Consider the following 16857-nt stretch of genomic DNA (forward strand, 5'->3'; position numbering starts at 1 on the left):
AAGTAGTTACTTGATACTATAAAACAGATTATGACACAATTGACACCTGAGACTGACTCATATGGGTTTGAGTTAAAGTTAGCACAAATACGTCACCAGTGCAAGAGGGTTGTTTCACAAAAACATTTTTTAAAGTATATTTTCCTCAAGGGTGAACTGTTCTTTAAAGAGGATCGCATCTATACTTTTTATACCTTTTTCTTCTTCTGTCAAGCCACTACAGGCAAAGAAAAGATTTTTTGGGGCATTTAAGTGTTTTACATTTTGTAAATTGCTTTATTGTTTCTTTGTCTGTTTTTAGATTTTCAAAGCCGCTACAAAAAGAGTTACAATCCAGCAGTTTTATTTCATTGACTGAAATAAAACTGAAAAGATTATGCCATGCCTTCATGTTTTGTCCTCCCTTGCTCGTGTTGTCCTACCAGATAAATGGATAGAGATTATCAGAAGTTCCTAATGATTTTATGTTTGACTTATGCCTGATATTGTTATAAGGTGATGGTGGTGTTGTGATGTGGTTTTACAAGTTGTCTTCCTCATTCAACAGTGACCTGGTACCTGTTTACATTCTTCAGCAAAGTTATTTTAAATGAAGACAGCTGAAGAAATGTTGGTGATAAAATAAAATAACAAAAAGATTCAGATTGTATAACTATTCCAATGATCATTAACAAACAGGGAATTGTGCAAAATAGAGTAAAAATGTATATGATGCTAGAATTTTCTGTGAATGACTTTAAAAGACTAGTTTCTTAACAGAAATGCCAACATGTCATAGCACAGGTGTTAGTTACAACAGTGAGAGATGGCTACATTCCATTCAGCTGAGCCAGTTGCACTGAGCTGCTGTGGTGCTCACTGTGATGGTTTACTGAGACACTAAATGGAACACAGCCGTTTTTAATCTTATCAATTATCAACTATGCTTTACCTGCTACAACAAGTCTAAAAGGTACCATGTGCTCCTCAATAACAATAACAATCCAATATCATGTTTTTTTTCTTTACTATGTCAAACTATTACTTTCTGGTTTCTGGTGACAGTGTTTCAAAGAAATTACACATCAGTCAGGCCACACACACATACAATTCACTTGAAGATTAGCTGTGCATCAATCCTTTTTCTTACGTTCCCGAACAAATACATAGTTCCTCCTGTTTGAGAAACATTTACTGGAAAACTACAGTGCCCAGTTGTTTCTAAAAAATAACTGAGCCTTTCTCAGAAGTAAGATTTTTATTTCTCTGTTTGTGTGTGTGTGTGTGTGTGTGTGTGTGTGTGTGTGTGTGCGTGTGTGTGTGTGTGTGTGTGTGTGTGTGTGTGTGTGTGTGTGTGCTCTTGTACAGCTTTCTTTGTGAGGACCAGTTTGAGTCTACGACCAACGGAGTGAGGACATTTTGGGAAAGTGAGGACCTTTTGGCTGGTCCTCACTTTGTAGGTTAAGGGTTAGGCATTTAGTTTGGATGGTTAGGGTCCTTAAAGGGTCCTTAAAGGGGGAAAGGGGCTAGGGAATTCATTTTGCCAATGAGTGTCCTCACTAAGATAGCTGTACAAACGTGTTTGTGTGTGTGTGTGTGTGTGTGTGTGTGTGTGTGTGTGTGTGTGTGTGTGTGTGTGTGTCACCGTGAATCAGCAATCCACTCTTCAGATTATTACCATATTAGTGAGTTTCTCTGTCATGGGATCTTCATCTGTTAGTAATAACGTCATCACATTTCAATCAGCATTCCTCACTGACATTAGTGATAACACAGAAAATTCCAAACTTACTCGGCTACACCTTGTGTGGGGATGACATGAATCAATATGCTAAAGTATTTTTCTGAAGTTAAAAGAATTCCTGTGTGTAATCGACATGCCTGTTTCACTTATACCTGACCTTCTCCGAAAGTGAGGTTCAACTTCGGAGAAGGTCACCAGCTCTTGACAAAGATCGTATCTTCTGGAAATTGGTGCGCCGGTTAATCTCCTCGGCTGGGCAAACAAGCACAGCTTTGTTAAATGAGGTGTGAGTCGAGGAGGGCGAGGTCTGCGGGAGTGCGAGGGTCTCCAGAAAATCAAACAAACTGTGTGCCTGATGCCTGTTTCAGTATAATAAACGAACAGATGCAGTGATCCAGTGCTCGCTCACTCTCTCTATTTGCAGATGCTGGAGGTGGCTGCAGGGTGTCACAGATTTATGGTCCACATAATGGTTAGAGGAGATGAGGAAGCACTTAATAATCAACTGAGCGGAGACCCCACGTGGAGAAGAATGGAGGCAGAAATTCTTATTGAATGACTTATATGTGCAGGTGGGAAGGCAAAACACTTCCTTTTGTGGCGATGTCCTGTGTGGAGGAAGTTAGCGATGACATGAGTAAAACAAGAATCCAGCCATGTAAAATCATTCTGAATACGGGACACAAATGCATGTTGTCACTTTTGTGGAGTATTAAACATCAACCACCTTCTTTAGGCATCTACAGTCTCTGTTATGAGTCCAGTGTAAAACAAAGTTTAATGGAAGATCTCTGAATGAATAAAAGTCCTCTCTGAGGTTTTCCTAGGAAGAAATTGCGGTTGGGGAGCCACAAATTCTGGTGAGCTGCAGCTTTCAAAAACTCCGTATTCAGTGTATCGAGTCACACACGGAATTAGGAATTTATTTCTGGCTAATATCATTGGAGATAGTTCTTACACTCAGTCACAGTATGCTGTTATGTCACCAGGTTTTTCCTCAATCTGTCAGTCCTCCTTCGCCTTCAAAAGGTTGTACTAAAACAGTTGCTAAGAGGTGTAGGATGCATCCAATGCAACTGTGGTATCCTTTATTTAAATTAACTTATTCCCTCTTTCTGTCTCTGGGTTTCCCCTCATTTTCTAGTGTCCAACAAAAGTCAGATAAAAGTTATCTTTAACCAATTCATACAAACTTTTTTGTACAACTGTGTTGTGTCCATCGACACCACACTCAGAAACATATTATTATGATCATATATTATTAATATAAGATCAGGACACCATCAACACTTCAGAAAGTATTCACCCCCTTCCCTTTGTCCTGTTGATTTTGGATACAATTGCTACTATTGTACACCTCAATAACCTATAATGTTAAAATGATCTCACCTCTTTTCTTAAAATTTCTTAGTCAGGTACGTCTGGTTTACTTTAATTATCCATAAGGTGTGGACTGTATATCCACCTGTGGGAAACTGACATGATTGGACATAGAATATGTGTATAGAATGTCCCACAATTCTCACTGCATGTCAGAAACAAAAAGTCCCCGGAATCTGTGTGGACGTCTGCAGACAAGGTTGTGAGTCAATTTGTGTTATTGTGGTTGTTAAATCACATGAGCTGTGTAGGTCTGTGATCGTCCTTTCTGATGCACCCGAGCAATCAGCTGGCATGCCTGGCATGTATCTGCTGTCACTGTCTCTGCGCCTCTGCCTGCTGCGGATGAATGAATAAAAGGAAACTGAAAGCTTGAAGAAAACTACCACCATGCCCCTGTCCCTCTCTGAGAAAGACATCCCTCCTGTATGTGTTAAATATGTGTGGACCTGCTGGTCTTAGTTTGAGATAAGGTTTCCTTAAAATGCAACTTAACTGTTACAATTCTTCATTTGCAGACAGAAAAGTTCTCTCCTCATCTTTACTATGAGAGAAGAAAGAGTAAAAAGCATAATTTATTATTTTATATAATTGCATTCAAATCAATAATTTATTTGAATTGCTAATATATTTTTCTAATAAATAATTTTAATGTAAATGTTGTACTTGTAACCGACATGCCATGTATGTCTACGTGTTTATCTTTAATTAAAACATATATATTTACTTTAATTATGTATAGATTTCATTGTGTTTGCCATCATCCACACAGTGTTTGTCCATCAGGTCTTTGTGGACGTGCATATAAACATCGTCCCTTTGCCTCGTTCAAACTTTTCCTGCCACAGCTCGTCACGTATCCACCTGCCCCGCATTTACCTGCTGAGATAGCAGCCAGCCATCGTCAGGTGCCTGAATGGCAAATTAAGATTTCAATCTTCCGTGTCGCTCGGAGGACGCTGGTCGTTTACAGAATTTTACAGACACTGTTTATACTGTTGCAATTTGAGCGGCAGACGCACCGTGTGCAGCTATCACTGTATCTCTTGTACGTGTGCCCGCACACATGGGATGCGAAGACCATCTCTAGACCATCTCTAGACCATATTGTGAAGAATGCCATCCAGTACAGGCATGCCAGCAAGGTAGTGTTGAAACATAAAGACACAAGTTTTCATCTGGGGGAGGGAATGTGTTGTTGTCTGAGGCCATTACTGGCAGGCAGGTCATGTCCCATAGGAAACATCGACCACGTATACTGTTAAATATTCATATTGTTTGACATTTTTTTGTCTTTGAATGATTAATCTGATTAATTTGAATTTGGTGAGGAAGCATCCAGGAATGTCTTCCATGCATAACATCTAGTGTTTATTCACTGTGAGCCAGTTCTCTGAAGTCATGACACTTTGCTCTGAAATGACTGGAAAGTTACCTTGAGTGAAACTTCTCCCTCTGCTCCTGACCGAGCCTGCTTCCTTCCTGCTTGTCCTGGTGGCTCGGTTGCGGCTAGACTTCATGTTTTGGTAGCAGCATGCATGTTTGGACCGGCAGTGCTGATAGGCCAGTCTGTCCCCAAGCCGCTCCAGTCCTTGCAAACAAAACCAGGAAGAGAAGGAATGTGGCAAACAACGGTTCTTACTGTAATTGTAACCGTTTCGGACTAGAACTGTGCAACAGCAACAAAAACAGTGGATGTTGCAAGAATTTTTGTTGTTCAGACACAAAGCCACAAATTATTCTTTAAGGTTTGTCTTAATTTTAGAAGTCAGAAACTATTTCAGGGATTTATTTTTTAATTCTTCCACATCCCACAATGTAGTATTTACCAAACATTTCTTCCTGCACTTTCTTATGCATCATTAGAAAAATAAAATATAACAACTTTTACCCCATTTTATAATAATAATTATAAAATGGGGTTATTATTATTCAGCCTCTTTTTATGTATATTTGCCCCAACATTTATTGATTTGTAATTCCAATTGTGATTTATACCCTTGTGTATAAAATTGTTTCATTAGATCATGCATAGGCTAGATGGGCGACACGTCTACACCTCCACCCATTATCCAGAAATGTAGCCAACATATCCTGTATACGAACGCTGCCATCTTGTGCATTAGGAGCCAGAGCCTGCATTGTGATCAGGGAAAGGAGCTGCGGTAGCAGTTGTCAATCATCTTGAACATACATCTGTGAACTAAACCTAAAATGACAGAAACTTCTTTGAGAAAAATGGGAAATTTTTGACATTGCCTTTCGTCTTTTCGTTTCTTCTGTTTCTTTATTCTTTATGTTGCCACGTTTTGGATTTGTCCACCACTTTGATCCAGATTGCTATAGAGTATCTGTACAATAGCAATGTGTGTTTAGTGCTAGCTAAAACCTATTAGCATGCCAACACACTAAGCTAAGTTGGTGAACGAGGTAAACATTATAACTGCAAACCAATAGCAACTTAGTGTTGTCAATGTGGTCATGTAAATACGTTACATTAGCATTTAGCTAATACAGTCAAAGCTGTGGATAAAATATGAACCGATCCAGTGTTTATTACAGCCCAGTAAGGCTGATGGGTTTGACCCAGCATGTTGTTGTTGTTTGTTTTAACCCCAAAATTTATAAAATGTACTTAATTGTTGGGTTAAAGATAAAGGTAATGAAAAAATGCAAATGGCTCAATCATTAAAAGTTACTTATTTTATTTTGGTCAACTACTGTTGAAATGTATTGATGAAATTAAATCACAGCGAAAATTATGAAATCATGAAACAAGCTGTTCTGTCACATATAAATGCGAATTCAAAAACATAACACAACTGCTCCAATTGGGCCCCAGGGAGACTCACAAACAGCCTCAATCGCATAATCATGATTTACTACCACCCAGCATCTAGAGGAGAAAAAACAGTCAGGGCACCAACGACATTTAAAGACTAAAACAAAGCAAAACAATGCGGCTCCTGTTATGACAACGGTGTGATTAAGGTTGCAATCTCATTCCTCCATCCAGCCCATATCAGTTCCCTGAGCAAACAGCAGACATGCTCCTGTTTTTCCTGTGTTTCTCTTCCTCCGCCGCGTCTCTCCTGCACTAAAGGAATTCAGCAGGAATGCAGAAAAAGCATCCTGTTTTCATTCCACTCTCTGAGTCAGCTATTCACACTCTGTAGTGCACGCTTGGGGGCGGGGGGTCTGCGAGTTCATACCGACGTCATGGTAAATAACTAGGAAGTCACCACGTGAGGCTAATGGAGACGCAGGTGCATGTTGTTCCTGCAGTCAAACTGACCCAGTTTGTATGTCATCCCTCCACCTCTACTCCAACACAGGAGCTGATCACGTTTTCTTCACCAAAATACGAGCAATGAAGCCTCTTGTACAGATGATTGTGATTGTGAAGTTTGAATAGTGCTAATACAACACTTCTTCTTATTGTCATTCCTTAAACACTTGACCTATAACCAAGGACATCCTGCAGATACCAGGAGGCCAGCAGTCGCCACCATCCTCCTTATTAAACATTTTCTGAGCTCATGTTCCTCTCGCACAACAGACTATCTAAAGTAAACATCGGCCTGCGGAGCGACGAGGGGACTACAAGGAGATAAGCACCACACATTACACTACAGACAAAGACATTGTGTGTGTGTGTGTGTGTAGTAACCGCATACATCTCTTTATTTTGCTCTCACTACTCACTGTGGGGCCGTTCAGCAGTTAAATGTTAAGCACAACTTCAAAGCAGACATTCCTGCCCTCTGTCTGCTCAAGTGAGGGCTTATGAGGGTTTTATGGACAGAGACATGCAGGAGGTGGTCACTCTCTTCTGATCCTTGAACATAGTTTATAATGCACATAGGCTCATGCCAGCAAATGCAGTTTGATACTGATTAGACCCTTGGTTCATAAAGTGACACTTTGGAGTTCAGCTACAACTGCATGTATTTATTCATTACAGATTTCTCATCAAATCCATTTATATTTTTAATGACTCTAGCCTTTTTCAGCGGGAGTATGGACTCTTCGGAGCACCTAAATGGTGTTTTGTGTTCTTGCAATACTTTTGCTTGATGTCACAATACATATTGCATTACCTGCCAATAGTTTTACGTTATACTTTTACCTCCCAATACTTTTCATCTACTTTTCCTTCTTAGAGAGAAGAGTAGAGCGCGGTTAGGGTCTCAGATAACTTATTCTCGAGCCCAAGACAAAACTAACCGAGCCTGATCTGATCCCGACAGGTATTCTGTTTTTGTGTCCGCACCCGACCTGAGCCTGATGGAGTAGATGTAAGCTGCACTGACTTTTTGTTATCATTTCTTTCATTTAAAAATATGCCTCTGAACCAGCCCTGCCTCCCGACAGGCTCTTGTTGGATATCCATACTCTAATACGTTGCACATTTCTGCTCATCTCCTTCCAGCGCAATCCCACAGCATGGATCAATTCATCGAGTGAACCTGTGAATTGGGTTTGAAGTACGCTGATATAGTACCACTCCTCAATAGGCATGGTAATATATATTAAAGTGAACTTGAACAAATTGTTAGACCAAGAGCTCTTTCTTGTACACAGGACAACTGCATGGATACAGTTGATAGCACACTTGATGAAATTATGATGTTGCATGATGGGAACTGGAAACTATTGTGAGATAACGCAAAAGTATTTAGAAAGAATGCAAAAGTATTGCAAAGTACATCCTCGTCACACAAACCTTTATTACTTACTTGTATTACTTTCCAGCATTCATCAGGCTTTTATGTTTATCAGTCACATGCTGTGTACAGTCATAGTACACACGCATGTTCCAGGAGGAAATTCTGTATTTTATCCCAAAATAGTTTGACTATCATATCAGTATTGGAAAAGTTCAAATGATAGTTCACACTATTTCATGCCATTTGTAAATGAGGATAAGTGACACAGCAATAAAAATGGCATAGATCAAATAATGAAAACACAATTGGGCCAAAGAATACTTTCTTTCACTTTTATTTTCTCATACACAATTCAGCGGATCATTCACAAATATAAATACATGTTGGAATAAGTTAGAAAATAAATTAATTAAATCGTTCAGCATTCAACAGTAAACAGTAAGCTGGTGAAGTAGCCATCATGCACGGCACTGAGGATGAGTATTTGAGTTACATGAGTTACAATGTCCATGTGTATCACTTCCTGATCTCTGAGGTCAAACAGATGGAGTCAATGGATACAGAGCCGATGCAGAGAAGGTAAGTGTGAATTTGTCAGAGGGAGAAAAACAGCATTTTTTTACATGCAGCACATCAGTGAAACTCTTAACGTCAATCAAATATTAAAGAGGAGCTATGCAGTTAACACGTAACCAACACAATAGTCCTACTAGACCTAGTATAAAGCTGATTGTTTGTTAAGTAAATCCCAAAGTTGTGGCCTTCAGTTCACCGTAGCAGTGTGTGCCAGCAAGATGACATCTTCAAGTAAGCTTCATAATTAAAAAGCTGTTGGCTAATTTGCCATAAACAGCAGATATCTGCTCTGATACAGAGGAATGTTAAACCAAACCAAAGGTCAGCAATGAAGAGTGAATAAATAGTTTCAAGGACATTTGAGTATCCATGGAAAAAGTAAATAGAGTTTATACAGCTCTGGAATATGTAATGATCCTATAATCCTCAGGGCAGATAAGTTCTGGATCTAAAAGTATCCTTACAGATGAGTCAACCCAGAGCTTTGTCCAGAGTAACCAAACAACTGGTCACCATTTGGTCATTGAAGCCTTTTCTTGATGTGGTTGCACAATTGTTCCAAAGTCAGTTCCCATGTCATTGGTTTTGACAGATCCTTCCTTGGCATGTAGATCGTTATGAGGTTCGGAAAGGTTCAAGCAGAGTTCAAGAAATGACTCTTAACGTCTCCACCCAGCATTGTTCCTTTCATAAGACTTGATTTCTATCTTGAGGATCGCATTATTTTGTTGATCAGAGGCTTGATCCACGTGCTTCCCGTGCCTTCAGGTAAGAGTCTTGAAATGTTGTAGAACCCTGGTGCCCGCACTGAAGGCCGCTGCAGGAGTCCCCTGTCCATGAATTTGAATCCACGGCAATTAAACCCCTTCTGGTTTTCCTTTCAATCCTCTATCTCCTCGTTCTGCCCTTGAGCATCTTGACTAAAGCTATGCTCTTGTTTGATGACAGAACGTCTTTTGCGATGGCCATGTTGGACTTGACCACAGATCTGCAGGGGGGAAAAAAATCAAAGAATAGCAGGTTAGAGGTTTGTCACATCTTTAAAATGGCCACCAAACATATGGATTTAAAGGTACATCTGTAAATTCTTTTCTCATTCACCTGAAAGATTGCAGCAGTGTGTTGCTGTGTATGTTTCCAGATTTTACTGAGGAGCCCAAAACATCAGTGCTTGGGTTCTGAGAGCTGTGGACAGAGAGAACAAGAGCATTAAAACAAGGACATGACCCTCCAAGTACCTCAGGGAATTAATGTGGGTCCTGTCTTGCATTATCATGTTACTTGAAGCAAAAGTAGTTTAGAGTTGCCTGAACAAATTCCTTTGAATTCCTAGCTAATATATTTTTAGATGCCTTATGGGCAGAAATGCAGGGCGTGCCTCACAAACCACCACCTAGGATAAGATCTAGAGATGGTTACTAATCCATTGTGGCAGTTTTATGGCGTCAGTAACTGTAAGGAAGTAACAAACATTCTAAACTTTCCTAAAATAGCAAATAAACATTTGTGATTTCTTTCAACCTTCTAGGGAAATGCGGGCCATTCCCTCCGCTGCGACTGCTACCCTCATAATGTTGTAACATTATCACAGACTGAATCATTTTTGTCTCCTCACTGACTCGTCCCTTACAACAACATACTGCTCAGGCTTGTTACACTTGACTAAAAGTGGAGAGAGACAGAAAAGCTACTGTGATAATATCTAGCATCCAAAGGAGGCTACGTGATGACGATTCACTGTGGTGTAGGTCTAGGTGGATGGAAAAAAGTTAGAAGGGTAGAGGGCTCACCTGTTATGACAGAAACTGGTGCAAGTCTTATCCGAGGAGTTACCGCATTTGCAACGGTCGGTTGAACGGCGGCGGCGAGACGGGGGACTTCCCAAACCATAGGGAATCAGTTTACTGTAAAAGGAAAAGGAAATGTATTAGCAACAACTCTGCTGAGAGGGTGTAGAAATCAGGCATTGGTTTAGAAATAATCCCTAATTGCTGCTGGGTGTTAGGGTCAAGTTTGCATTAGGGTCTGGGTGTTAGGGGCTAGATGTAAGGATCTGAAGCAATCAGCAGCCTCACCTTGGCGTGTTGACCCAGATAATATCCAGGTGGCAGAAGTAGATGCATTCTTTATCATCCCAGCTGCTACAGGAGCAGCGTTTGGTCCTGACATGCTGTGAATGTGGAGCCTGAGCTTGCAGCTCTGCCCGCTCTGATAAGGGGTGTCCACAACCTAGAAAAACACAAAGGATCCAGAGATTAAAAAGCGCCAACTAATGCTTTGCTTTATGACTTTGCAGTTCATGCTTGTCACACAAACTCACTTTGCGAGCTAACACCCATCAGTGTGTCTCAAACAAATGTGGCTGTGATTACTCTGGAAGCTATTTATCATATAAGTCATGGAACTTAACCCAAGTCAAACAATCCTGCAAGTTCAAGGTGGTTGTAGTAGTAATCCTGTGGTAAGAATGTGATAATTCTTCAATAAAAGGTGGGTAACTTATTAAAGTAACTGGAAAGATGAGGCCAGCTCTCGTATTGCATCTAATCTTCCTGCAGATGGTCAAATTAAATCATTTAGTTTACGGTGTGAAAGCATTTTAAAGTTTGAAATCCTTTATTGTTGATAATGAAACATTGCTCAGCAAATTCTAACCATACCACTGAAACCCTTATTTAAACAGCCCATAATTAAGAAAGAACTGGTTTATATTATTTATACAACCAAATGTAATATATTTTGAAAGCAAATTTTAAACAAAAAATGGTAATGCAATCACAGCTGCTTTAAAAAAAACTATCTAAACCAATAAGACAAGTCTCTCACCATGTTGCAGAGCCATGCAGATGATGATTAAACTCATCAGGGTCTTGCACGCAAAGGAATCCATCACCATCCTCGATGTCTGATGTTCAGATGTGGAAGTGCAGCAGCTGTAAGTTCACAGTCTCCAGGAGGTGCAGACAAGTCTAAAAGGTCTGGTGTGTTGAGGCAGGAGAGCAGCAACAGGTGTTTTGTGTTCATGTCCCTACCAGGACGTCTTCTTATACCCCTACTCAGTGTGAGATATCACCATGGCCCCTCCCACCTTTGTTTTCTCATCTGTCTATGCAGACAAATGCTGTTACACAACACACACATACTCCACCTGCCCTCCTCGCATTCCAGCACTGACCTCAGTGTACAGTTGTGTCAGCTCCTCCTACTGGCCAAGATGAGCAAAAGAAGGGGACGTCAGAAGGTTTCCACTAATTTTTGACAGTCATTGTTTTTGGTACTTCCTGTTCCATGATGGTTTCAAGCATCATCAAAGTGGATTATTTATGTCAGTAAAATTGTTTTTGCTCCACATTTTGTCTTGTCAGAACATAAAAGTATCCAAGCAGCACACGTGGGACATAAACATAAAGAGGCAAAAGGCAAAAAAAACAACCAAACCTCTCATATGTTAATAAAGTAAAAGAAATCCAAAACATATACAATATTTGACTTTAAAATCAATGTTTATGGAAGGAGGTATATGAGAGTTTGGTTGAGATTGAAACTAATTTGGTTGGTGTGCACATGTTGATGTATCACAGTGGGTGTGTGTTTGTTTTCTGCCACAGTTGGTGTGATTGTATCAGAGGGTGAAGTGAGAGAAGCAAAAGAATGTGACACAGATTGTGGCAAGATAAAAGAGAAGAAGAAGTAAAGAGGAAACAGGAAAAAGAATTTAAAAATTGTAAGCTAAGACTGTGTCGTCAAACCCCATCACATGCTACAAGATTAAAGACAAAAATGTAGCTGTAATAATAATTGTAGTTTATTTTAATCTTCCTATTCAGAATTTACGAAGAGTGTGTTATGACTTAATGAAATGTTAGTACCAGATTATGAGTGTTTATTTGTCAAATATTAAAAACATTTCCAATGGTCAAACTGGTGTATAATGACTAATAAATACAGTATAACACAGCTATACTCATATAATAATATAAGAAGAAACACACATGAACCAATCCTTACTGTGTTTGAAAAACATTATTTACCAGTTTATTTGTACCGATCATCGATACTTATGTATTTTGGTTTGTCGTACGAGAGAAAGCCCAGGTATAACAGGATAAATGAATAATTAAAAACAAGCGCATTCCATTGAGGTGTGCCAGTTCCAGCATCCTGGTATCAACTCACAGTAACAGCTCACTGGAAGACTTGATGTAAATGAATCACGTATAATCCATTTTTTTATTTCACCTCATTTGAGTTAAGTCTGACGTCTATTTACAGTACAGTTTAAAATGGTTTAAAACAAATGAAGAGTGGTTGAGGTTCATTCTTGACTTGAGTTTTCAACCATAGTTACCTATTAATTATGAACTAGTGTAGTGTCCATTCTAAACCTGTCTGTTTGCTTGTCTTGTGTTAAAGGGATAGTTCACCTGAAAAATGAAAATCCACTCAATATCTGCTGTTTATCAGAGGACTTTTAGGCATAAAACACAGTGTAGATGATGCCATTTCGAGTCAAATATGGAGGCATGTTGTGTTTTTTTTCTGTAGTTTAGTCCCTGAAGAGGGAGTCACCAGTGTCTTTAATTGTATTGGATTTGGCTGCAACACTGTTTATCCCTGAGACTCCACAAGTGTTTTGTGGACTCAAACACACACACACACACACCCCTCCATCGGCATAGTGGTTAGTAGCTAACGAGTGAATTTTCATTTGTTGTTGAACTATCCCTTTAATTCTCCCGAGTCTACTTTAGAAATATTTCTCGTCATTAGTGAAAGTTCTGTACTAATGAAGCATCGCAGCAACGAAACGAACACTGTCCTTTTACTGACCCTTAGCGTGTCAGTCCAATATGGTGAAACACAAAATTGAATGATCAAAAGGATGGTTTTTGATCATTTGGTTTGACCCAGTTGTCGACTGCTACTGGAGTTTATCTAAGGATGAAGAAGAAGACATCTCGGTCTGCAACTCAGTCTGCAGTTATTCAATATTTTTAAATATTGAACATATCACCTTTCCAAATCTGTATATGCCAAGTATGAAGCCTATAAGATGAACGGTTTGCAGGATATGCGTTCCACATATAGACAGACGATTGTGAAATTAGAAGGTAGATATACTGTGTTTCAGTGCAAAATGAAACAGTGACGTTCAGGTTATGTGAGGTCATGGCACGCTTTGTGTTTTTCTTTCTTTTCCTCTCGTTTTTCCTGTTTTTCCAGAGGCGTTGGGCATGCGGATGAGATGACGCCAGAAGCGGCAGATGAAGGGACCCCACAAACAGACGGAGGGTTTGCATGTGCCACACCAATGATACGAGGATGACGAAGTCAAGGAGAGCTGTCAGCAGCCCCCTCCTCCCCCCACAGACACACACACCCCTGAGGAGGAGGTGAGGTCATGGCACCATGGTCTCATACATTGTTACAAAACAATATCTCTGTGTGTGTTACACGCTTTGACCTTCGGAAACAGAGATACCGCCTGCCACATCAGCTCTCTTCTGCCCACACACATGCCACTGAAAGTCGTCTGACAAACATGCACACACGTGCTATCTCTCACCACTGACAACAACAGACATCATGGGTTTGACTACAGCCCGGCTGCCCACACAGTCCAAACAGTTACAGTAGACTATGTCATGGCCACATGCCGAGGTATTCCCTCCTCTAATCAGCTATAGAATGGATTACATAATGCAAATCCACAGGCATGTAGAAATATGAAGGCCCAATGACAGTATGTGCTTCTGGTAGCAGGATACCACAAGGAGGACTGGAGGGACTAAGAAGAAACTGGAATGACACTTTTGAAACTCATGCAAAGATTTGGTCAAAGGACAAATCTGAAATCCTCATATTATTCTTTCATTTTAAAGGCTTCTTGTTGGGGCATGAGAGCACAATCCATCAACAGCATTCATTAGAGACCGGTTTAAAATGTATATTTCATATACCAAATACTGCCTATTATATTGTGTTTACTTAGTTTTTTTCTTTATCACAAAACTTTTATCTTAGTATATTCTAATATTATATAACCAATATAAAAATAATGTTATGGTACTTTAGTTAAAATTCCCTCAACTTTAATTTATCTACAACACATACCTTTCTTCAATAAAATTGTATTAATTATTATTTAATAAAATGTATCATTTCAAAAAAGATTAATATATCATAACTATACAAATTATGCTATAATTATTTATTTACTGCTAGAAGTCCCTGACATGTTATTGATCTACAACATATACTTTTTAAAAATAGTTTTTAATCATTATTTCTTTAAAAAAAAAAGTAAAATATATATCACCTTTTTGTGTTTTATTCTATTGATTTTATAGAGGACCCCTTTTAAAACAAACACTAAATAAGAATAAGAATTACAATACATGCACAATTTAAGTCATTTCTAATAAAGACAAACTGCCATCTCTGATCCATTAAGCATTGCCACAATCATCTATATCTAAAATTGTGAAAGCAGATGTTTTCCAGCACTTTTCCTACTACATCAGACTCAGTGGGAATATATTATACACAGGTAAAGTCATTAATGTTTTTTCTCTAAAAGTCAATGGTAAAGTTTTTGTGAAATTTCAACAGGTAGTTATATAAACAAATGTACCGTCACCATAAATGGTCAGAATGAGGTAGAAGCCACACAGAAAGGTCACAGATAAAAACAGGAAGGAGAACTATTGTTTAGGTCATTGAGGAGCTTCAACTCAAGTTTGGAAAATCTTGCGAGCGTCGAGGAATTTTTCAGCACAGAAGATAAAAGGAGTGACAGGAAAAAACACTGCTGAGACATGCGTATCTGTGTGTGGTCATTGTAGAGGTTAGTGGGCAAGCGATGTGCCAAAAGGATGCATTCACAGGAAGACTGGCATCCGACCAACAATTTGTTACAGAGAGGGAACAAAAACATCTAGAGCAAATATTTGTTCATTGCTGTAGACTGGATGAATGAGCGCAATCTCAAAGGTAACCCCCCTCATTTCCACTTCCGTCTGTGTCCCTTTCCCCTTTCCCCTGCTCTCCCCAGACAAGGCAGTTGTAGTGTAAAAAATGTGACCTTATCTATTTCCCACTTCCGGCCTCTGCTGAGGGAGACAGAGGAATGTGAGATGGAGAGATGACAAACAAATAGCGGGGCCATGATGGCATGAATCCTTAGGAATTCCTCTGAAATGGTTGAACATATGAGTTGTGACACAATGACACACAAACAAGTCCCGACACTAAGTGACGAAGAGAACTACGCGTAGTTCAATGCCACTTAATGCAAATGTCATGAAATAACAGGAAACTGCAAAACACTGATGTTAGCTGCATAGCATTCAGGATTTATGACTTTTTCATAAACATCTATATATTAACATCATCAAAATCTGAAATATTTCATGAATCCCTAGGGGATTAAGCTAAACTGTCACTTACAGACAAACTACCAGGTGTGTCCAGATGTATGAGTGACACTGTTATGTTTTATAATGTTTTTAAATGATGTATATAAGTGCTGCAATAACTTTGCTAGACTTTCTATACAATTTCACACTGACAGATGCAACACCCAACAAATTCACTAAATGACCATTGCAGTATTTGTTCCTCAACCTTGGTCTTTTTCTTCAGGTTTAATGGCAGATTAGGCATCATTTGGTGTATTAACACCACCTACAGCAAACAGTACCTCAATCAATAGCTATAGTGTTTCATCTCGTTTTATTTTTGTATATATTTTTTTATTTTAATCAAATGTAAAATATATATATTTATATTTTAAATTATATAATTGACAAATTTCAATCTATTGTATAAATTCCAAAGAGGACCCCTTTTAAAATATTTACTTCATTTTTGTATGGAGCTGTTGTTTGAGAAAATAAATAAATAATGAATACAAATTATAAATACATGTATTAGTTAATATTATTGTTATAAACAACAACCATAATAATAATAATAATAATAATAAGCAACTTTTTTTGACTTGGCTTGAGAAAAGTCATGTGTGTTGTGAGATTTTATGTTAGCCTTGTCTGACATAAAATCCCAAGTTACAATCTAGTCAGTTAATTTAAAAGTAGCACCTTGTTTTTCTTTTTAATCCACCGCCACAATAACAATTCCAAAGAGTGAATTACAGAGTCTGATTGCTGCATTCTGCTAAATAGGTTTTGTCAATTCCACATTGTGGGAATACAGAATAATGAGGACACTGCTTGGTGAACGGTCTCTTTATGTCAACACACTTTCTCTATGAGGTCAGCAGGACTCACTCATCCCTGCTCTAATATGGACGTCAAACTATGTCAGGAATGTGACCACATGGGAGAAAAGCGACTGTCACGTCGTTCCTCTTTCCTTTTGGGGACAGGAAGCAAACTTGGCCACAGTCAGTTGGAGGTAAGAGAAGAGCAGTGAACAGTGACTCACACAGAAACACACACTGCCCTGATGTGAGTGAGCTGAAGAATATGGGCCCCCTGCATGAGT

General features: G+C 39.0%; 1 protein-coding gene across 1 annotated transcript; it reads right to left on the reverse strand.

Moving 5' to 3' along the window:
* Positions 1–8091: 8091 nt before the first annotated feature.
* edn2 (endothelin 2) lies at positions 8092–11372 on the reverse strand. The gene is made up of 5 exons (XM_034600474.1): positions 11176–11372; positions 10425–10578; positions 10140–10253; positions 9451–9534; positions 8092–9337 (listed from the first exon to the last, which is right to left on the reverse strand). The coding sequence occupies exons 1-5, from the start codon at positions 11243–11245 to the stop codon at positions 9238–9240; spliced, it is 522 nt and encodes a 173-aa protein (XP_034456365.1). The 5' UTR covers positions 11246–11372; the 3' UTR covers positions 8092–9237.
* Positions 11373–16857: the final 5485 nt, after the last annotated feature.

The sequence above is a fragment of the Hippoglossus hippoglossus genome, chromosome 11 (assembly GCF_009819705.1).
Source record: "Hippoglossus hippoglossus isolate fHipHip1 chromosome 11, fHipHip1.pri, whole genome shotgun sequence".
Taxonomy (NCBI): Eukaryota; Metazoa; Chordata; class Actinopteri; order Pleuronectiformes; family Pleuronectidae; genus Hippoglossus; species Hippoglossus hippoglossus.